The 23,333-nt window shown below is 50.0% G+C and overlaps 1 protein-coding gene across 1 annotated transcript; it reads left to right on the top strand.

Annotated features, from left to right (window-relative positions):
- Positions 1-4,727: 4,727 nt before the first annotated feature.
- Positions 4,728-5,195, top strand: LOC121804024. Its single transcript, XM_042203577.1, has one exon. It carries the CDS (start codon positions 4,728-4,730, stop codon positions 5,193-5,195), a length of 468 nt encoding a protein of 155 aa, XP_042059511.1.
- Positions 5,196-23,333: the final 18,138 nt, after the last annotated feature.

Genomic DNA, 23,333 nt, shown 5'->3' on the forward strand with positions numbered 1-23,333 from the left:
TCGTCATCCCATGAGGGTTTTCAAATGGTCCCCGGATTTTTATGCGTATTGTGAGTCACCGATCGCGGCAATTTGGTGCAATCTCATTGGCCTCCCAATCCACCTTTTTGATCACTCCGCCCTTTTTGCCATCGGTAAATTGCTTGGAACCCCGATACAAGTGGATCGTGATACGGCCAACAAGTCGAGACTCTCGTTTGCTCGTATTTGCATTGAGATTGACATCACGAAGCCACCTCCCGAGGAATTTATTCTAGATATTTGTGGACGTGAGACGGTGCAAAAAGTGAACTGGGACAAGATCCCGGCCTATTGCATGGAATGTAGGCATGTTGGGCACAAAATTGAGGTGTGTTATGTGGCGGGCAAGGTTGAGCGTCCCCCAAAGAGGAACTACAATAATTTAACACCGAGACAGCCATACCAAGAAAGTCAAGGTGGAAGGGACAAAACGGAACAACAAAAGCAAATGGCTAGTACCAACGAGTGGAAACATCAAACAGAAACAAAGGGCCGAAGGGGCAGCCAAAGGCCGGAACCTCGGCTAATGAATCCGAGCTGAGGGAGTGGTCGGGTCCGGATATCATGGGCGAAGTGCATGGTAACTTTGAGGTGGTCCCGGACGCATGCGTTGATGAGGTTGGTGAGAGCTCCTATGGTCGAGAAATCTTCGGTAAAACCATTGGAGTGCTTGCTAGTTCCACCCCTCTTGGAGGTGAATTTCATGGATCAACGAATGGATACACGCCCTCAAGACGGGGGGCGTTCACTAGTTGGAGGGGTGGTGCACGGGGCGCGGCAAGAATTCCCGCGGATGGGGGGGCGATGAGGTTATCCTCGGCAAGGGGTCGAGGGTCCCAAGCATCCCGAAATGTCCTAAGCTCCAACCAATATTACTCTCTCATGGAGAATGAAGATTTCTTAGAAGATGATGATGGATTGGAGGGGGAGGGAGATGCAGAGGGGATACCCCGAACCATTCATGCAGCCGATGGGGAAAATCCTATGCTCATGAATGAGGAGGAGTACCTAGGAGAGGAACAACTACAAATGGTGGAATTTCAGGGGGACCTCTCACGGTCACCGGGTAAGATACTTCCCCATTAATCATGTCTGTCAACTTTATATTTTAGAACGTTAGGGGAGTTGCTAATGCGCCTACCCAAAATGTTCTTAAAAGATTAATTAAAACTCATAATATTCATTTTCTTGCAATAATAGAGCCGCTCACAAGTCCTAACCCGGTGAAGTTCTCAAAGGCTTTGGGGCTGGCTTTTCAAGGCTCGAATAGAAATGGGAAGATTTGGGTGTTCGTTGAGGAGGGGGCCAGCTTCGTGGCCGAGAGAGATACAGATCTGGCCTTATTCGGCCGTTTTGGATTCCCTCGCCTAGCTAGCCACTTGTGTGTCTCGGCGATTTACGCAAAATGCACTAGGTCCGAACGACTCCATTTATGGGATGAATTGAGGGAGTGCTCTATACTCATGTAGGGCACACCTTGGATGATCGGAGGGGACTTCAACACCATTCTCCATCCGCGAGACAGAGTAGGGAGTGACACAAACCGCCAAGCCGAAATGGTGGACTTTGCGGAGGCCATTGAGGACTGCAGAATACTAGACCCGGGCTTTTATGGGTCGGAGTTCACGTGGGCCAAGAATGGCCTCTTCGAAAGATTGGATAGAATCCTTGTCAACGAACGGTGGGCACAAAGTTTGGAAACTACTCGGGTGACGAACCTGCCCCGGATTGCCTCGGACCACGGGCCTGTGTTGGTAAGATGCAAAGTGACAAGCAACAACATCTGGGGAAGGCCATTCAGGTTCCAAAACATGTGGATTAGGAACGAAGGATTTGAGGACCTTGTACGGGGAGATTGGATCCAACCGACGGAGTCCGAAGGCCTCCTCAATTTCCAAATCAAACTTGCTCGGATAAAGAGAACCCTAAAGGTGTGGAACAAGGAGACTTTCGGGAACATTCATAACAACCTCAGGGATATGGAGGTGAAAATCGCAATGGCCGAAAGTGATTTCGAAGGAAGGTCAACCCCGGAGAACAGGACAGAGATCAATAGATGCATCGCCGAGTACATTCGACTCCTTAAAATGGAGGAGGATTTCTGGCGCCAAAAGGCTACCCTAAGATGGCTAGGGGAGGGAGACAAGAATACTAAATTCTACCAAAGTTGGGTCTAGCAAAAAAGGATTCGCATGCGCATCCACAAGATCAATGTGGGCAGCCGTTAGATCTCGGATGAAATGGAGATCAGAAACTCGGCGGTGGAGTTCTTCCAAGACCTCCTGGTCCCGGGCCCCCTCATACTTTCCGAGCCAGACCTTGGTTTGATTCACCAACTCCCACCCTCGGATGAAGTGGCTACACTACCCGAGCCCCCGTCCGCAGATGAAGTTAGAAAAGCTGTTTTTTGACATCTCCAGGGCCGGATGAATTGACGGCCTTATTCTACCAGGCCTGTTGGGCGACGGTTGGGCCGGACGTGGTGGCGGCGGCAATTGGTCAATTCTTTGGGGGTGCCTACCTCCCACGTAGCGTCACGGCCACAAGCATAGTCCTCATCCCAAAAAAGCTAGTGCCGGAGTCGTGGAGCGACTACCGCCCCATTAGCCTGTGCAACGTCGTCAACAAGATTATTACAAAGATAATGTCGAAGAGAATGACTTCGCTCATCCCTATGGTTATCTCACCAAACCAGAGTGGATTTGTGAAGGGACGGCTCCTCAATGACAATGTCCATTTGGCACAGGAGATGTTCCATGAGCTCTCGAGATGTGCGCCGGCCCCCTAATGTCGCGGTCAAAATTGATAAGTGCTAAACCGGATGGGTTGGCCCCGTGGGTTTCTATGATTGAGAGATGTGTGGGCTCGTGTTGGTTCTCGGTGCTGGTCAATGGCGCCCCCTCCGGGTTTTTTAAGTCCACCCGCGCCCTCAGACAAGGAGATCCAATATCCCCGACACTTTTCGTGATTGACTTTTAGAGCTACTCGCGCCCTCATTTTGGGAAAGAAAGAGATGACTTTTAGAGCTACTCGCCACTGCATAGAAATATGTCACCTCGCCTAAGCCGATGACATTGTGATATTCACACAAGCAGCGGAGGGACCTCTTTGGCAGCTTCGGACATGCTTGGAGGCATACGCGGGGGTTTCCGGACAGCAGATTAACCTGGCAAAAAGCAATTTCTACATCGCCGAACAACATGAAGGGTGCGCCAACCCAATACAAAATGAAGGAGGCTTCGCACGAGGTACCTTCCCTTTTTTGTACCTTGGAGTTCCTATTTATCGTGGTGTCAAACGTACAGATATGTTTATGTTCCTTCAGGAAAAGATTACTGCACGAATCTCGGGGTGGGCTCATCGTCACCTCTCCTTTGGAGGTAGGCTTACCCTACTCCAAAGCACACTTGAAGCGGTGCCGCTGCACATTTTCCAGGCCATCGAACCAACGTCCGGGGCCCTTAAACAATTGGATCAGCAGATGGCTCAATTTTTCTGGGGATCGTCAACCGAGAGAAAAAAGACACATTGGATTGGGTGGGATCAGATCTGCCTCCCCACTCCTGAAGGGGGTCTCGGCATTCGTAAGTCCAAAGAAGTCCTACGAGCCTTCAGTATGAAACTATGGTGGAGGTTCCGCGAGCAAAACTCCCTATGGGCTAGGTACATGAAGGCCAAGTATTGTCATAACAACTCCCCCTTTGCGGCCTCCCCTTCGGGGAGAAACAGCCCGCCATGGAAACGGTTAATCAAAGTGAGAAATCAAGCAAATCCACACGTTAGATGGGTGATCGGTCAGGGTGAGGCCTACTTTTGGGATGACATTTGGCTTGGTGACTCTCCCCTTCGTGAAATCTGTCTTGACGATAGGGGTGCCCCAACGGCCAAGGTCTCGGACTACATTAGGGATGGAACTTGGGACGAGGCTAAGCTACTCCAACTTCACAAACAGGCCGGAATGCCACAAGAGGTTATCACACAAATCCTTGATACTCCAATCGTTGCGGGAGAACCGGACGTCCCTCGATGGAAACTCTCTCGGCTCGGGGAGTTCTCGCTGGCTACTACTTGGGAGACTATACGCACACAGAGGCCGAGAATCCAAGGTCTCGACGACATTTGGAGGGCTGGCCTCACAAAATCCATTGCAATCTTTAATTGGCGACTCTTGTCAAATAGGATCCCGGTCGATTCCAAGCTCCAATGGAGGAAGATAGAGCTTGCGTCGAAATGTCAATGCTGCCCACGGAGGCCTAACACCGAGTCCCTCCAACATCTCTTCATCCGGGGGTGGGGAGCAGCATGTGTATGGAGGGAGTTCGACGGTTGGTTCGAAGGTTCGGCCCCATCCCTTAGGGTGAACGACACCATTCCGAACAGGTTGCAAGTGTGGTCGTTAAGGATCCAACAGCACGATAGGAGACACCTTAGTCGAGTCATGCCATACCTCATTTTGTGGTTTCTTTGGGCGGAGAGGAACAGGAGACGACATGAGCAAACTCAGTTCAAACCATACAACGTTGTTTGGCAGGTTCAAATGTTCATCCACAACAACATGGCCAATGAACACATCAAGCCGAAGCATTGGAAGGGAGTGAAACTCGGAATGAATCCCCCGAATCACCCCGAGACAAGGGGGCCGAGACCGCTAGTCATGCCGGTTAAGTGGCACCCCCCGGAACGCACGTGGATCAAGCTTAACACAGATGGTGCGTTCTTCAAGGCAACAAACAAGGGAGGAGGGGGGTTTAGTTCGGGACCACGATCGGAAGCTACTAGCAGCCTTCTCAACCCCTCTCGTCGCACAATCGGCTCTAGAGGCCGAGCTCATGGCCATACACCATGGGTTGGAGGTAGCGAAGGCCTTCAACCAACCTATATGGATCGAATCGGATGCGGAACAAGCTATTAAGTTGCTCAATGGTACTACTTGGGGGCCGGCACAAGTTCGCCGCGTCATGGCCCGTCTGCATGGCTTCAAACGTAGACATATATTCCGTTCCACCTTCATACATAGGGAGGGCAACAAAGCGGCCGATATGCTCGCCAAAATGGGAGTGGAACAAGATACTTTCCAACATATGTCTCCACAGAATGTTCCAAGAATGATCAGAGCCATCATCCGAATGGATGAATTGGGAGTCCCCAATCTTTGGGTGAGAGATGATGGGTGAGTAGCTCGAGGCTCGGAATGTGGCCCACCGATCTTGCTTCGTACCGGACGCCGTAGAGTATGTGGGTGTCGGTCCATCCTCGGCTTGACCCCTATCTACTCTTGTGGTATAATTGTAATAGGGTGTGATGTAAATTGTTTTTGTTCCCCTAGCATTAGAAAGATTGGTCCAATTGTATTCATTCGCTTGTAATGGTCTTTTGTTGATATATAGGGATGAGGGACCCACGAACCCTCCACCGTGAAGGTGTTTGATTTAAAAAAAAATAGAATGAGCCAACTAATCCCAACCCTCCTAGGGTTTTTTTTAATTTGATATGTGGATGGGAGCGAATGGGAGAACTTTCCCACAATGGGTAGCCCTAGCTTTTTTTTTTAAACACCTTATCGGTGGAGGGTTCGAGGGTCCCTCATCCCTATATATCATCCAACAATTTCAGTTACAGTTCTCGGTTACAAATGATCTTAATCGATGCCAAAATACAAAACTATTACAACCAACTCAAGAACAAAAGCAATCAAATGCAATTCGCAAACATCAAACTTGGCTCTATGCACTTAAGAGTAGGTCGGGGTCATGTCATGGCTGGCACGACACCTGCATACTCTATGGTGATCAATTTTATTTTATTTTTTTTTAATCAAACACCTTTACGGTGGAGGGTTCGTGGGTCCCTCATCCCTATATATCAAAAAGGAGCATATTACAAAGTTGTGGCCACACCCAAAAGTGATGTGCCAACACAAAAAATAGGAGTAGTAGGCGGTCCAGGGCCTGTGCTCGGACCTCATCATACTCCCAACAGTAATCCTATCACAAGGTCTAACCAAATCAAACCTATTCCAAATCCTACAAAGCCAATCATACCAAAAAATCTCCAGAATAAATTAGTCGAGCCAATCACAAGCAAACCTCTTCTAACTTCTTTCTTCGATTTGGGCTCGGGCATTGGGGATCCCCATCTGTTCCTGCCTATCCATTGTCGTCTTCTTCTAAGTGGATGTTCGGCACTCCAAGCCGTTCAAGGCGAACCATGGCGGTTAGTAGCCTAGGACCGGCCTCTATATTTACCTCTTGATGATGCGGAGATTCCTTTCCCAATTTAGCTAAGTACCCGGCCACCTTGTTGCCTTCCCGATGAACATAGGTGAGTTTGAACTTACCCTCCTTCATAATGCCTTGGATTCGTACCATTGTGTGACGACATGCTGCCGGTCCCCAATCCCTTGACTCAATAGATGCCCTAGCTTGATGTGAACTTGACTCTACCCAGATGAATGCGCCTCGCCTCTCGGCAAATGCCATACCTCGGTGAATGATTTCGAGCTCGGCCTCTAGCTCGGAGTGTGCACCAATCGGCATATAGAAAGCCCCCACCATATTACCGAGATGGTCTCGGATGATCCCACCTCCACTGGCTCTGTCCGTTGTCGCATCGTATCTGCCCATGACGTTTAACTTGAGCCATGGAGCATCCGGGGGTTGCCATTTGATAGCCACGGCCCTCCTTGTTGGTTCCTTCGGCCGAGGGGGGGGGAGTGTTAACCCCTCAAAATGGACATCCTTGAAGTGCTTCGCCTGTGCTCGCCCACTTTCCACCAGTTTCTGGACATATAGCCTGACTTGCCATACCGCATTATAAGCCCTGAAGCAAACCCCATTATGTCGGCTGTTGTTCCTCTCCGCCCACAAATACCAATGGATGATGCAAGGAAGGGTCCGAGCCATGTGGTCCTTTGTGGACCGGTTGATTCTCTTAGCCCAAGCTTCGAGTCTAGATGGAATGGAGTTCGATGGCCGAAGGGGATGGCTCGCACCATCAAACCATTCATCAAAAAGCCTCCAAACCATGCTCGCCCCTTGTCCATTAATAAAAAGGTGTTGAATGGATTCCAACCCCGGCTGCCTAGGACAACATTGGCATTTAGATGCCAAGGAGATGTTCCTCCATTGTAGTTTTGCGTCAACCGGTATTCTATTCGAAATAAGTCTCCACATGAAAACCGAGATTGTTGTTGAGATGCCACCATGCCAGATGTCTCCAAGAGCCGGGATACGGGGCCGCCTAGCCCTGTTAGAATCCCATGCCGAGGACAGTGAGAAATTTCCTCCTCGAGACAAAGTCCACCTCGGGACATCGGGGCTGTCAGGGAGGATAGGGGTGCTCATGATGGCCTCAGCCACGTGAGGCGGCATACCCGTTTGGTTGCATGTGGTGCCAACCTTAGCCCCATCCCACTTTCCATTCATCCAAAACTCTGCAACCCTTGTCGTGGGATCACCCCTTGTGTCTAAGCAAAGATCTCTGATTGGCCTATCCCCGAGCCAGATGTCGTCCCAAAACAGGGCTCGTCCATCACCAATGATCCAACAGATGTTTGGCTGGACCAGGGGCCAAGCGGCCGCGAGTCGTCGCCACGTCGGGCTGCTCCTACCCGAGTTCAGTCGAGCCAAAGGTGATTTTGAGGCACATTATATGCTATACATGTGTGAGGCCCATAAGGAGTTTTGCTCTCTAAAGCGCCACCACAATTTGACGTTGAAGGCCTTCAGGACATCCTCAAATTTCCTAATCCCTAGGCCTCCTTCCGTAGTGGGGAGGCAAATCTGTTCCCAAGCAATCCAGTGTGTACGTCGTTTGCCCTCCACAGAGCCCCAGAAGAATCTTGCCAGTTGTTGCTCCAAGAGCTTAAGGGCTCCTTTTGTTGGTTCGATCTCTTGGAACACATGTATTGGGATGGCCTCGAGGGTACTCTTGATCAAGGTCAACCTGCCCCCAAATGATAGGTGTCTGTGTGCCCACCCCGAAATTCTTCTTGAGATTTTCTCTTGGAGGAAGAGAAACATGTCGGTCCTTTTGACACCTTTGTAAATAGGTACGCCAAGATAGAGGAAGGAAATGTACCTCTAGTAAAACCACCCTCCGTTTCCACCGTGCCCACACAGTCACCGTTAGTCTCAGTAATGTAAAAATTGCTCTTCGATAGATTGATCTTCTGCCCGAAGACGGCCGAATATTCATCTAAACAAGCTCTAACCCGTTGGATGGATTCCTTGGCCGCTTGCGTAAAAATGACAATATCATCAGCGTAGGCCAAATGACTAACCTCGGAGCATGCGCGTTTAGACTTGAAGGTCATTTCCATCTTCCCCAAAATAAGCTCATCCAACGCCCTTGATAGATATTCCGCTGCAATAATGAATAATGAAGGAGAGATAGGATCCCCTTGCCGCAAGCCACGAGTGGATTAGAAGAAACCAGCCGGTGCTCCATTGATTAACACCGAGAACCAACAATATCCAATGCATCTTTCAATGAGACTAAGAAATGTCTCCGGGAATCCCATACGGCGCATGACTTGGATCAAGAAAGGCCATTGTACCCGATCATAAGCCTTTGCCATATCAATCTTGATTGCAACGTTTGGCGCGAGCCTCCTCCTATATAACTCGTGAAACATTTCTTGGGCTAAGAGGACGTTGTCGTTTAGAAGCCTCCCTTTAATAAAACCACTATGGTTCGGGGATATTACCTTAGGGAGGACGGGGGCCAGCCTTGAGGCAAGGACTTTTGTGATGATCTTGTTTGAAACATTGCAAAGACTAATTGGTCGATAGTCCGACCAAGATGCCGGGTTATCCTTCTTTGGTAATAGAATAATCATTGTCGCGGTGATGCTCCGTGGGAGAAAAGCCCCATTAAAAAATTGTATTACCGCATCCCCCACATCCCGACCAATGATATCCCAACAACTATGATAGAAGGACGCGGTGAATCCGTCGGGGCCCGGTGTGCTATCAGCCGAAATGCTCCATACTGCCCGTTTGATCTCCTCTTCATTGGGGGAAGTAGCGAGGCTCTCCAAGTCCGAGGCCTGTGGGTGTCGCCGAATCAAGTTCAAATCTGGATCGGCCAGAGGGAGAGCCGATGGTGCAAGTAACTCTTGAAAGAAGTTAGACGCCGAGTCCTTGATCTCTCTCTCGTCTGTAATGGTTCGGTCTCCTGCAAGTATGCCATGGATTCGAAGACGGGCTCTCTTTTGTTTGACCCAACTTTGATAGAACTTCGTATTTCTATCCCCCTCCTTGATCCACCGTACCGCTGCCCTCTGTCTCCATAAGTCCTCCTCCATTTTTAGTAAAAGGATGTAGTCCGCAATTGCCTTATTTACTCGGCATCTATTGGTCGGGGACGCATCAGCTTCGAAGGCTTGCTGGGCCTCTACTATAGTTGCCTCGGCCTCTTCAAGGTTGGATTGGAGGTTTCCAAAAGTTGCTCTATTCCACTCTTTAAGGACTTTCTTAAGCCTTGCGAGCTTGATTTGCAAGTTAAGTAGTCCTCCGGCCTCGGTGGGTTGGCTCCAACTGGATTCCACGACTCCTCGAAACCCCTCGTGTCTCAACCACATGTTCTGGAATCGTAAGTTCCTACCTTGCTCCCCTGTCACCTCTGTTTTGCATAGAACCAGGATGGGACCATGATCCGAGGCGACGCGAGGCAGGTTCGTGATTCTTGTTGCCTCGAAAACGCTCGTCCACTGCTCATTTATAAAAACTCTGTCAAGCCTCTCAAATAGGTTGTTCTTTGCCCAAGTGAAAGGTGCACCGTCAAATCCCACATTGACCAGTCTACAATCTTCGATTGCTTCCACGAAGTCCAACATCTCCGCTTGCCTATTAGACTCGCTCCCGGACCTATCTCGTGGGTTAAGAATGGTGTTGAAGTCCCCTCCAATAATCCACGGCCGACTCTCCAAGTTGTCCGCAAGATCCCGCAATTTGTCCCAAAGTGGATATCTTTCCGCGTGAGTACACTTAGCATAGATAGCCGTGACCGCCACAGGTTGGCTGCATGCCTCCAAGCGAAGTATACCGTGGAGAGCTTGCTCGGAGTCGTCCATAACATCAAAGTTAACTCCGGGTTTGGCGCGGTGAAAGGTTCCATTATTGCCATGAAAGAAATATTATGAACAGCAATTAGTCTTTTGATAACATTGCGGGACGAGGTTTTCACAATTCCCCGCACGTTCCAAAACAAAAGGTTACAAGACATAATTAATTGGATGAGGACTTACCCGAGCGGGATGAAGACCGCCCTGTTACATCCATCTTCCGATCATTTTTGTGCCTTGAACTCTCGCCGAGGCAAGAGGTTACATCCTCCCCCGTGTTCGGGATTGGTTGCACCACAATTTCCATTCCAATCACCTCATCTTCCTCGGGATGATCCGTTTCATAGGCTTCTTTCTCCATGAGTGCATGGTATTTATTAATGCTCATGAAGTTTCCTAGGTCCCCCTCGGGTGCCATCGATCCATCCTCCTCTTGACCCCTAGCCGGGGTGCCTCGTTTGATTGGAGAGGAAGGTCCGCTTGAGGCTTTGCGTACGGAGCGTCCACGAGGTAGCTAACTCTCGTTCCCCTTATTGCTCGATCCACCGGCCCCATTATGAGGACCTCTCTCCCCCATTGTTTCGGCTCAAGAACATCCTGAATGCATGTGTCCGAGTAAGATGGGACCTCTTGAGCTACCGAAACCAGGGCCGTGGGAATAGGCTGTATACTTGCCTCCTCCTTTTCCGGATGATGCCATTCCGTGATTACCTTGTTTCCATTATGGTGAGGCGATTTTCCAGCCGTATTGTGATTTGTCTCCGAGTTCCTCCTCGCCATGGGGATGTTGTAGTTCCGCTTTGGAGGCTTCTCCTTCTTACCCGAGGCATAACATGTTGCGGCCGAATGGCCCACGTGCCGACACTCCGAACAAAACGCAGGTATCTTGTCCCATTTTATGTTTTAGATGGACACCCTACCGCACATATCCAAGATAATTTCCTCCGGAACCGGTTTGGTGATGTCTATCTCCACGCAAATTCTCGCGAACGATAACCTCGACTTATTAGCTGTTGCACGATCAATTTGGATCGGGTTTCCTAGGAGTTTTCCAACCTCAAACAAGGCTGAATGGTCATAGAGATGGATAGGAAGGCCAATAAGGTTACACCATATGGCTGCTATCGGTGACTCGCAATAAACGTCGAAGTCCGGAGTCCACTTAAAGACTCGCATTGGGTGTCTATCCACGTACCACACCGGAGTATCCTTCGGACCATTAAGCAACCTCGCGTAGTCATTAAGATCATCTAGTTGTATTAGCACATGCTTTGCGTTAATATATTTCCAATTCCAACCTCTAACAAACTTCATATTGTCTAAGGCTTTTTGTATTTGGCTTGAAGCCGGAATGGAATGTGAAAACTTACCTACAATAGCAAATCCCAACGTGTCGGCCAATTGTTGTGTCTCACTTCCGAAAAAGTAGATCGTCGGGACGCCATTGCTCGACGAAGCGAACCCCGTGTTTTTTATTTTCTCCGGCTCAAATATGTGATGGCCTTTCGGGTCCGGTTGGTTGCGAAGGATATCCGCCATAGTCGGTTGTGGTTGCGGCCCTCGGTCCTTACTCGGGTTGAGATGCGAGCCTTTTCCCGTCGGATGAAGCTCCCCCCGAGGCACCTTTTCCACCAGGTTCATGACCCCATGCTGAACCCCACCGGCCGAGCTTTGCCCGTGTTTCGTCCTTCCCTTCCATGATGACGCCTCCCCTGTTTCGAACGAGCTACATAGTTTTTTGGTTCGACCCTTTTCGAGAGGAGGGAAGTGCTCGAGATACTCCTGGTTCGGGTCAAGGTTCCTAGCCTGCTCCGCGGTTAGTTCGGCGTTATGAGACTCGAGTCCAATAATTGCTTGAGGCCCACTCGAACCATGCCCGTTGCCGGCGTCGACTTGTTGGAGGGGTTGTGACGAAATCCGGTCCAAGGCCTCGGCGGAATCGAGATTAGCTAGTTGCAAAAGGGATTGTTTTGGCTGCACATGTGACTCTTCCATGGGTTTTCCGGATGTTTGGATACACATTATCGAAAGGTGCATTAGCTCATGTTAGTTCTCAGTCCTTATTAATGGGCCCCAGCGGGTTTTTTCAAATCTACTCGTGGGCTCAGACAAGGAGATCCCATCTCCCCGACATTTTTTGTGATTGCCGCAGATTATCTTTCCAGGGCCCTCGACAAACTCATTCTTGGCAAGAAGGAGATGACCTTCAAAGCCTCCAGGAGGTGCATGGAAATCAGCCACTTAGCTTATGCCGATGATATTATTATTTTAACCCAAGCAGCTGCACACCCTTTGCGCCGGCTTAGAGCATGTCTTGATGGGTATGAGGGAGTCTCCGGGCAACAGATCAACCTCGCTAAAAGTAATTTCTATATTGCCGAAGCACACGAGCAATGGGCGCATGGAATCCAAATTGAAGGTGGATTTGCTCGCGGGACATTCCCTTTCCTCTACTTGGGGGTCCCCATATATCGTGGAGTCAAGCGAACGGAAATGTTCATGTTCATTCAAGAGAAGATTGCTAGAAGGATATCCGGATGGGCGCATCGTCATTTATCTATTGGAGGGAGGCTAACTCTCATTAAGAGTACCCTTGAGGCGGTTCCTATTCACATCTTCCAAGCCATAGAGCCCACGGCCGGTACCCTTAAGATCCTTGACCAGCAATTGGCTCGTTTCTTTTGGGGCTCGACATCTGAGAGAAAACGGACCCATTGGATCAGTTGGGATCAAATGTGCCTCCCCACCAACGAGGGAGGGCTTGGGATCCGAAAGTTTACCGAAGTCCTACGAGCCTTTAACATCAAACTATGGTGGCGTTTTATAGAATAAAATTCGTTATCGGCTCGCTACATGATGAGAAAGTATTGCGCCGCATCCTCGCCACTCACCACAAGGACCACGGGAAGGAATAGCCCGACATGGAAGAGGCTGGTCAAAGCTTGGGCCCATGCTCAACCGCACATTCGGTGGCTTGTTGGATATGGTAAGATCTACTTTTGGGATGATATTTGGCTCGGCAATGACCTTCTTTGGGGGTTATGTTTTGATGAGAGGGGCAGCCCTGCAACGACCGTCTCGGAATTCATCACGGATGGCTCTTGGGATGTCCCCAAACTTCAAGTACTTCATGACCAGGCTGGCCTTCCCCAACAGATCATTGATCAAATTTGCAACACCCCGATCCTATCGGGGGAGCCAGACATCCCGCGATGGATGCTATCAAGGCGAGGAGACTTCTCGCTAGCTTCAACTTGGAAGACGATCAGGTCGCCTCGGCCCATCATCCAAGGTCTAGAGGATATTTGGATGGCTGGCCTTACAACCACCATCGTAATCTTCAATTGGAAGCTCCTATCTAATCGCATTCCTGTTGACTCAAAGCTACAATGGCACAAGATTGAACTTGCCTCCAAATGCCAATGCTGCCGACACAGGCCAAGTACCGAGTCTATCCACCACCTCTTCATACAAGGTGCATGTGCGACTTGAGTGTGGAGGGAATTTGACGGGTGGTTTGAAGGATCGACCCCCACTCTCGGGTTGAACGACACGATCCCAATAATAATTGGAGTGTGGGCGCGAAGAGTGCAGCAGCCGGACCATGCCTTACCTTATCTTTTGGTTTCTCTGGACTGAGAGAAATAGAAGCTGTCACCATGATACTCAATTCAAACCGAGCAATGTGATTTGGCAGACCCTCACTTATCCAAGCCCCTTGGCCTAGCGGTAAAGGGTGCTGGATACCGCGTCCATCCTGGAGGTCTCGAGTTCGAACCCTGGGTGGCGTAATTTGTCTTTCCTCCTTGTTATAGGAGTTGATTTGTAATTTCCTCCTTCATATATATGATATAAATATATGAAGTTAATTTAAAAAAAAAAAAAAAAAGACCCTCACTTTCGTCCGAAACAGCATGGCCAATGGCAGGCTCAAGCCGAAATATTGGAGAGGGGTTAGGCTCGAAGTCAGTATCCTAAGCCATGCAGAACCTCAACGGCCACCGCAGCTTGCTATGATGGTTAAGTGGGAACCATCGGATCAGCCCTGGATAAAAGTCAACACAGACGGGTCCTTCATTGAAGCAACAGGAAAAGCCGGGGGAGACAGTCTCATTCGAGACCATTCGGGTAATTTGCTCGTCGCCTATGCGCTCCCCCTCGAAGCACAGTCACCCCTCGAAGCCGAGCTGCTTGCCATGCACCATGGTTTGAAGTTGGCCACAGATTTTGGGAAGCCAATTTGGCTTGAGTCCAACGCAGAGCAAGCACTCAATCTCCTGCTCACACCCGTCAAGCCATGGCGCACATGGCCTTACTTAAGCGCCTACTTACCCTCCGAACAACCTTCATACACCGATAAGGCAATAAGGCGGCTGACCTACTTGCGAAGATAGGTGTTGATTTGAGTAATAGTCGAATTGTGGAGGCCCAAGACAAGCCGAGAGCCGTCCAAGATGTCATCCGAACGGAACGAATGGGAATCCCAAATATCCGGGTCCGCGCCGAGGAAGATGTTTAGAAGGGCACCGTAGAGTAGGCGGGTGTCGAGCCATTTGTGACACGACCCCTACTTACTCTTGTGGTGTTTTTTGTTTTTTGATAGTTCTTGCTTTTGGTTGTAATAGCTACGTGTAATCTTATGTCTTGAGTTAGGGCAATCGTAACCGAGAACTATTTTGCTATATAGGGATGAGGGACCCACGAACCCTCCACCGTGAAGGTGTTTGAAAAAAAATGTGATATTGGCTAAGGAGTTATTTCATGAAATCTGGAAAAGTGTGCCGTCTCCGAACTTTGTTCTAAAACTTGACATGGAAAAAGCTTATGATCGCGTCCAATGGCCTTTTTTGATCAAAGTCTTAGGGAAGATGGGGTTCTCAGATTAATGGTTAAGGCTGATTGAAAATTGCATATCTTCTTGTTGGTTCTCGATTTTAATAAACAGAAGTGTGGCTGATTTCTTCAAATCATCACGAGGACTTAGACAAGGGGATCCTATTTCCCCCTCTTTATTTATTCTAGTAGCAGATTACTTGTCGAGGCTGCTAGATAGTCTCATCCTTGGCCGTAAGGAGTTGATGTATCGAACAGCGAGGTACACGATGGGGATATCTCACTTGGCTTATGCAGATGATATTATGATTTTCTCGCAGGCCAAAAGCTCTTCCATCTAGCAGCTCATAGAGTGTCTGAATCATTACATGAAGGTTTCAGGACAGAAAGTAAATGTTGGAAAGAGCTGCTTCTACCAGGATAAAAAACATGTTGCATGGGCAAGGGAGGTGAGGGAAACTAGCGGGTTCCAACATGGGAGCCTTCCTTTTTCCTACCTGGGATCTCCAATCTTTAAAGGTCGGACAAAAACTAGCATGTTCCTCTTCATCAGGGATAAAATCTCAGCAAGAATTCATAGCTGGGGTCACAGGCATCTGTCATTTGGAGGACGACTTACCCTCATAAGGAGTGTTCTAGGGGCTCTCCCTATCCATATCTTTCAGGTGCTAGAGTCTACAAACGGGGCATTGAAGCTGATCGAGCAAGTGATGGCTCGGTTCTTATGGGGATCCTGTAATAATTCGAGAAAGACTCACTGGATTAAATGGCAAAGAGTGTGTCTCCCTACAGATGAAGGGGGCTTGGGCATTCGTAGCCTGGCAGATGCTGTAGAGGCATTTAGCCTCAAGATGTGGTGGAGATTTAGGGAACAAGACTCCCTGTGGGCGCGGTATATGATGTAAAAATATTGTTTGATGTCTATTCCCTTGGTGGCCAATAGATCTAATCGGTTCAGCCCGATGTGGAGAAGACTGTTCAAGGATGGTAATCTTTGCAGGGAACAGGTTAGATGGGTGGTGGGGGAGGGAAACATCAGTTTTTGGTTTGTTTCTTGGGTGACAAACTATCCCCTGGCAAGCATATGTAATCCCAGGCCAGCTCGCACTACTTTGAAGGTCAGAGATCTGTGGATGGGGGAGCAGTGGAATGAAGTGGAGCTCTGGATAATGACAGAAGAAGAGGGGCTGCCAGAGGATGTGGTTGAGAGGATTTTACAGATTCCCATTGACTTTGGAGTTAGAGATGGGGGTAGATGGAAGTTTTTTTTTTTTTTCATTCAAACACCTTCACGGTGGAGGGTTCGTGGGTCCCTCATCCCTATATATCCAGAAATCAGAGTACAAACGTGGCCACACCCAAAAGTGGTGTGCCAAAACAAAATCAAAATCATAATCAAGAGTAGTAAGCGGTCCATCCCGGATATCGGGTGGACCTCATCATACTCCCCAACAACAACAAAAGGATCATAACTACAGCTCAAAATTCTACGAAACGGTACACCCCTCGGTATGACCATCTAGTCGTGATTGTCACCCCGGACTCTAATATTAGGCACTCCAATTTCTTCCATGCGGATCATGGCCTTGAGGAGCCGCGGTGCTGTGGAGTCATTGAACTGGCAAAATTCTGGTCTTTCCATTCCCAACTTAGCGAGAAAGTCCGCCGCCATGTTGCCTTCACGGTGGATAAAGGATGCGCGAGAGTTAGTATGGCACTTGAGGGCCCTAAGGCGGGCAATATCATGACGAACATGGGCCGGTCCCCAAGCTGTGCCATTGATAAGCTTGATCACCTGCTCCGAGTCCAGTTCGAGCCACATTGTTTGCATGAAGTTTCTCGCCAAGGCAAGGCCAAGGTGCGCGGCCTTAAGCTCCGCCTCCAGGGCCGATTGGGCGTCAAGGGGAGTGGCGAAGGCGAGGATCATTTTCCCCAGGTGGTTGCGGATCAATCCACCCCCTGCCGCCTTGCCCGTAGCTTCCGAGAAGGCTCCATCTGTGTTGATCTTGAGAGTTGCCTGATCTGGGGGTTGCCATTTGACCGACATGGCCAGGGGTCTCGGCAATCTTGGCTCGGCCTCGCTTGGAATACTCATCTTCAGTCTCACGCCCTTCCAATGTTTCGGTTTGATTCGCCCTGCGGCCATGCTATTCCGGATAAAAGTTTGCACTTGCCACACCACATTAAATGGCTTGAACTTTGTCATTTGATGCCGGCTCCTATTGCGTTCAGCCCAAAGGAACCACATGATGAGGTATGGCATGGAACGGCTGAGATGCTTCTTGCTTGCTTGTTGTGTTCTCCGTGTCCATACCACCAGCCTATCTGGGATCGTATCATTAATCCGCAATGATGGGGTCGAACCCTCAAACCAGTCATCAAATTCTGTCCAAACACTGATTGCTCCAACCCCTTGGACGAAAAGGTGCTGCAGGGACTCAACGCCTGGCCTCCGTGGGCAACATTGGCACTTCGATGCCAACTCCATCTTCCGCCATTGGAGTTTTGTATCCACGGGAATTCGGTTGGAGAGCAGCCTCCATGAGAAAATGGAGATAGAGGTGGTAAGGCCGGCCTTCCAAATATCCTCTAAGCCCCGGACAATGGGTTGGCTAGTTCAGATAGTTGCCCATGTTGTAGCGAGGGAGAAGTCCCCGAGGGGCGAGATAGTCCATCTCGGGATATCTGGGCCTTCTGGTACAATTGGCGTGGCCAGGATTTGCCCGATAATATGAAGTGGAAGACCATCCCGATCATGAAGCATCCGAATCTTAGGCTCATCCCAAGTTCCTTCCCGGATGAAATCTCGGACCAGGGTATTCGGATGTCCCCTGTCATCGAGTGCGTGATCTCTCAGGGTGGATTCTCCAAGCCACTTATCGTCCCAAAAGAAGATTTTGCCATTCCCCACCACCCAACGAATATGGGGCTGTGCATGGGCGCGAGCTCTAATGAGCCTCTTCCAGGTAGCGCTATGTCTTCCCGAAGGCCTAACGGTGAGCGGAGATGCTTTATTGCAATACTTGGACAGCATGTAGTTCGCCCACAGAGAATTTTGCTCTCGGAATCTCCACCAAAGTTTGATGTTGAAAGCTCGGAGGACCTCTTTAAATTTGCGGACTCCAAGTCCCCCTTCTGCCGTCGGGAGGCAGATTTGGTCCCAACCAATCCAATGGGTCTTTTTCTTATCATTAGAAGACCCCCAAAAGAACCTAGCCAACTGCTGGTCTAGGAGCTTAAGTGCACCGGCTGTCGGTTCAATGGCTTGGAAAATGTGGAGTGGGACCGCTTCGAGTGTACTCTTAATAAGCGCAAGTCTCCCCCCAAAGGAGAGGTGTCTGTGAGCCCAGCCGGAAACTCGTGTAGAAATTTTCTCCCGGAGGAACATAAACATGTCCGTTTTCTTAATGCCCCGGTAGATTGGTACACCCAAGTACAAAAAAGGAAAAGTACCTCGTTGGAATCCCCCATCCCTCTGTATTGAAGTGGCCCAATCCTCATTGCATTCGGCGATGTAGAAGTTGCTTTTGCCAAGATTAATTTGTTGGCCCGATGCCTCTGGGTAATCTTCAAGGCATGCTTTAAGACGTTGGAGGGACTCCTGGGCTGCTTGTGTAAAAATGATAATATCGTCCGCATAGGCGAGATGGCTAACCTCCATGCAGTGGCGGGAGGCCTTGAAGGCCATGTCCCGATGACCCAAAATAAGTTGATCGAGCGCCCGTGAGAGGTAGTCAGCCCCAATCACAAAGAGGGCCGGGGATAGGGGATCTCCCTGTCTAAGCCCTCGTGTAGATTTGAAGAAGCCGGAGGGTGCTCCATTGACCATCACCGAGAACCAACAGGAGCCAATACATCTGTCAATCAAGGCGAGCCAAGAATCCGGGAAGCCCATCAGTTTGAGGATCTTGAGAAGGAAGGGCCATTGAACACGATCGTAAGCTTTGGCCATATCAATCTTAATGGCCACGTTCGGGGCGGGGGCACACCGGGGTAGCTCATGGAACAGCTCTTGGGCAAGGAGAACGTTATCATTCAAGAGTCGCCCCTTAACGAATCCACTTTGATTCGGGGCAATAACTCGCGGGAGAATGCTTGCGAGCCTTTTTGTGAGAATCTTGGTGATTACTTTGTTGATGACATTGCAAAGGCTTATGGGTCTATAATCTCCCCACGTCTCCGGAACCTGTTTCTTGGGAATAAGGACAATACTCGTAGCCGTGATGCTCCGGGGAAGGTACGCCCCGAGGAAGACCTGTCGCACCGCCTCACCAACATCTGATCCCACAATGTTCCAACACGATTGGTAGAAGGTGGCCGTGAAGCCATCCGGTCCCGGCGCGCTGTTCCCAGAGATATCAAAAACGGCCCGTTTAACTTCCTCATCGGTCGGGGGCTTAGCAAGGTCATTCAAGGCTTCCGAGGGGGGAAGTGGATGGATCAAGTTCGGATCGGGCTCAGCAAGGGTCGGGGGAATGGGTGCCAACAGGTTTTGGTAAAAGTCAACGGCCGATGCCATGATTTTATGGATATGTAGTCGGATCTTCTTTTGGTTGACCCAACTATGATAGAATCTCGTATTCAGGTCTCCCTCTGCGAGCCACCGAATACCCGCTTTCTGGCACCAGAAGTCCTCCTCTTTTTTTAGGAGGAGAATGTAGTTAGCGATGAGTTTATTCACAAGGATTCTGTTCTCCGATGACGGGTTTGCCTCAAAATCAGATTGTGCCTCGGCCACACTCTCTTCCATGTTTCGCAAATTGAGGTGGATGTTCCCAAAAGTCTCTTTGTTCCATTGCTTAAGGGCCTTTTTCACTCTTGCAAGCTTGATCTGAAAGTTAAGAAGCCCGGTTGCCTCGGTGGGATGGCTCCATTCCTCAAGCACCACGTTCTTGAAGCCGTCATGTCGGATCCACATATTTTGGAACCTAAAGGCCCTCCCTCCAGTTTGGATGTTCGCGCAACTACATCTAACCAGTACTGGGCCGTGATCCGAGGAGATGCGTGGTAGGTTAGTCACCCGTGTAGCTTCTCAAAACTGCGACCATGATTCATTCACCAAAATTCTATCCAGACGCTCGAAAAGGCCATTCTTTGCCCATGTAAAAGTCGCACCATCGAACCCTGGATCAAGAAGTCTACAATCCTCAATAGCCTCTGCAAAGTCAATCATCTCGGCTTGTCGGTTGGTATTACTTCCAACTCGGTCTTGGGGATTAAGGATCGTGTTGAAGTCCCCACCAATGATCCATGGGGTGCCTTCGGTCACCAGCACAAGATCTCGCATCTTATCCCAAAGGGTGTGCCTTTCCGCCCTTGTGCATTTTGCGTAGATAGCCGCGACATGAATACCGTTAGCAAGCCGTGGGGAAGAGAGTGTGCCAAAGAGGGCCTGTTCCGTGTCATCCTCAACCACAAAGTCAGCCCCTTCTTCCGTGAAAATCCAAATCTTCCCATTAGAATTTGAACCCTTGAAAACCAGCCCCAAAGCTCTAGAGAATTTGTCCGGGTCCGGTTGTGTGAGTGGCTCCATTATTGCAAGAAAATTAACATTGTGAGATCTAATTAATCTTTTTAAAACGTTTTGGGTTGGCGCATTCGCAATCCCCCTAACGTTCCAAAACATGAAGTTGTAGGACATGATTAACAAAGGGATTTCGTACCCGGCGGGTTGGAAGGCCCCCCTTGGAATTCGGTGCATGGATGTTCCATCGACCCACGATTTGTCTCGCCCTCCATGGGTATCATGGCGGAGTCGTGCCCATCTTTATTCGGCTGTGCCTCCATCTCGATGGATTCAATCTCCTCCAATTCATCAGCAGCAAAAACCTCCTTGCCCATGAGCGAGAAAAATTGATTCGTGCTCATATGGTTCCCCGGGTCAAGGCTCGCAAGTTTCTCATTAGTGGCTCGGTCCGCCGAGCCATTCGCCGAGTGGTGTACCGCGGCTTCCAATTCCCTTCGGCTGTTCGTTCCACTACGTACGGAAGAAAGGGCCCCGTCCATCCGGGGATAGTGAAATGGCCGAAATCCCCCCCGGTGCTTGGGGCTCTCTCGTCCGGTGCGACCTCCTTCTTCTGGACGGCCTTCGACCGAAGGGTCCTTTAGAGCGCGAAGTGTACCAAGGATATCCGGCCCCAACTTATCGGCCTCTTCGGCATCTCCCCACCTCGGGCTAGTGGTATTTTGTCCTCCCATTGCTTTGACTTTCCCTTGTTGCCTCCATGCCTTACCATTCAAGAAATGTTTCGGTGTTGCTTGTTCTCCTTGGGCGTCCACACCCCCTTGTTTCTGTTGTTTGGATGGGATGATGCTGTAATTCCTTTTAGGTGGCCGAGCCACCTTGCCCGCCGCGTAACAAACATCGCTTGCGTGCCCAACATGTTTGCACTCCCGGCAAAATGGTGGGATCTTATCCCATTTGACTCGTTGGATCATCTCACGGCCACAAATGTCAAGGATGATCTCTTCAATGGGTGGTTTTGAGATGTCAATCTCAACGCAAATTCGGGCAAAGGATAGTCTTGTTTTGTTAGACGTAGCCCGATCAACTTGGATTGGCGTGCCAAGTAGCTTACCGATGGCAAAGAGCGCCGAGTGATCAAAGAGGTGTATGGGAAGGCCTATTAAGTTGCACCAAATTGCCGCAATCGGAGATTCGCAATAAGCATCGAAATCTGGAGACCATTTGAAGACTCTCATAGGGTGGCGATCAATAAACCACACGGGTGTTCCTTTCGGCCCATTAAGCAGCCGTGCGTAGTCCGAAATGTCCTCGAATTGAACAAGAATATGTTTAGCGTTAATATATTTCCAAGTAAAACCACGACAAAATTTGATGTTATCAAGGGCCTTTTGGATTTGATGAGAGGCCGGGATAGAATGTGAAAACTTACCCACGATTGCATGGCCAAGGCTTGTCGCCAATTTTTGAACTTCCGCCCCCAAGAAATAGATAGCCGGGATTCCGTTGGACGTGGTGGCAAATCCGATGTTTTGGATGTTGTCCGGATCGAAGACTTGTGGCCCATCAGAACAAGGTGCCACTCGGAACAAGTCCGCCATTGTCATTGGCTTGGAGGCATGCGTCGCGGCTGATCCAAGGTGTCCTTGGGGGGGGGGGGGGTGATCGACGACGCCTTAGTCCAAGCTCCTTTTGTGTTAGTTGAGTTACCACCTACACTTCGGTTCGGGAAACCATCAAGCCCACCGCCATCCACACAATTCGCATTGACACCACACACCGCCTCCATCAAGTCGGCGGCTTCATTGGGGCCAGCCGAGGCCGTGTTCGCGGGGATCGCGTTAGGTGCGTCGGGGGGGTCTGGCCATGCTCGGACTGCCTTTTCGGCCGGCACGCCGGGTTCAAAACTGTTCCGAATTTTCCGAGTACGACCTATCTCAAGAGGTGGGGAATCATCAAAAGGTGGAGTATATCTTACCATTCTCACGTCCGGCGATTGATTCGTAGTCGGTAGGAGAGGGGGCCTCGGGGTCGGGTCCATCCGAGCTTCTTCCGGCTGAGCCACGGCGAGGAGGGGCTGCGCCGCCATGGTGTCCATCTTCTCCGGTGCGTCTAGGGAGGCCAGCTCCAAAATATTGTCTTGATTCGGCTGGCAATAGGTGGCAACGGCTAGTGGCTCACGTGAATCCTTAGCTTGGAATGGGACCAAGGTGCTTTCAAAAAGGTGTTTTGTTCTTTTTCCAATTGAGGTAAGTTGACTTGCACTTCCACCAAGGGCTCTTTGGCTTCACATGGGACAACTTTGTCATGTTGTGGGGAATGTGAGACACCGTCCTCGCCTTGGCCGTCAAGATGCATGGTGCCGCCGGCCATCTGGCCGGAAGTTGTTGTCGGCGGGCCGTCAATCTTGGCTTTGTGGACGCCGGCGACCGGAATTACTTTTCCAACGTCGGTCGAGAGAGGTCGCTCTACCAAATTCGGATTCAAATCCTCTTCAATCTCCAAGAAGGCCGAGGCAAGGCCAGCCTTACATTTTAAGTTCTTGAGGCCGGAGTTATCTTCGTCGCCAAACGATAACCTCTTCTGAAGTTGTTTGTCCTCCTCAAGGGGAGAGTTGTCAAACCTTTTACGTCCATCTCCTTTTGAAGGCGGTGCCGGTGTATCTTTACGGGGGTTGCCACGGAGTTTGGCTGCCTTAGTCTTCAACTTTTTGCTCGGGGCTTTAGGGGGTGGATTCTCGGCCGACCGGAAGACCATCTTTTGGTCGGAGATGGTGAAAGGGTCCTCGGGTTCCGGCGGAGGGTCCGGCGGGTGATCCGGCATGGCAGCGCTAGGAGCAAGTCACAGCTGCGCCGGAAACAAACGCAAAGTTGGTGGAGCCTAGCTCGTGGACAAAACGTCGGCGCCGGGGTTGATGGCGGGTGGTGTCACAACCGGCGTGGAAAGGTT

Source organism: Salvia splendens, chromosome 5 (genome assembly GCF_004379255.2).
Source record: "Salvia splendens isolate huo1 chromosome 5, SspV2, whole genome shotgun sequence".
Lineage (NCBI taxonomy): Eukaryota > Viridiplantae > Streptophyta > Magnoliopsida > Lamiales > Lamiaceae > Salvia > Salvia splendens.

Coding starts and splice junctions, on each gene's coding strand:
- LOC121804024 (XM_042203577.1), top strand. CDS start 4,728: ATGGTGCGTTCTTCAAGGCAACAAACAAGGGAGGAGGGGGGTTTAGTT.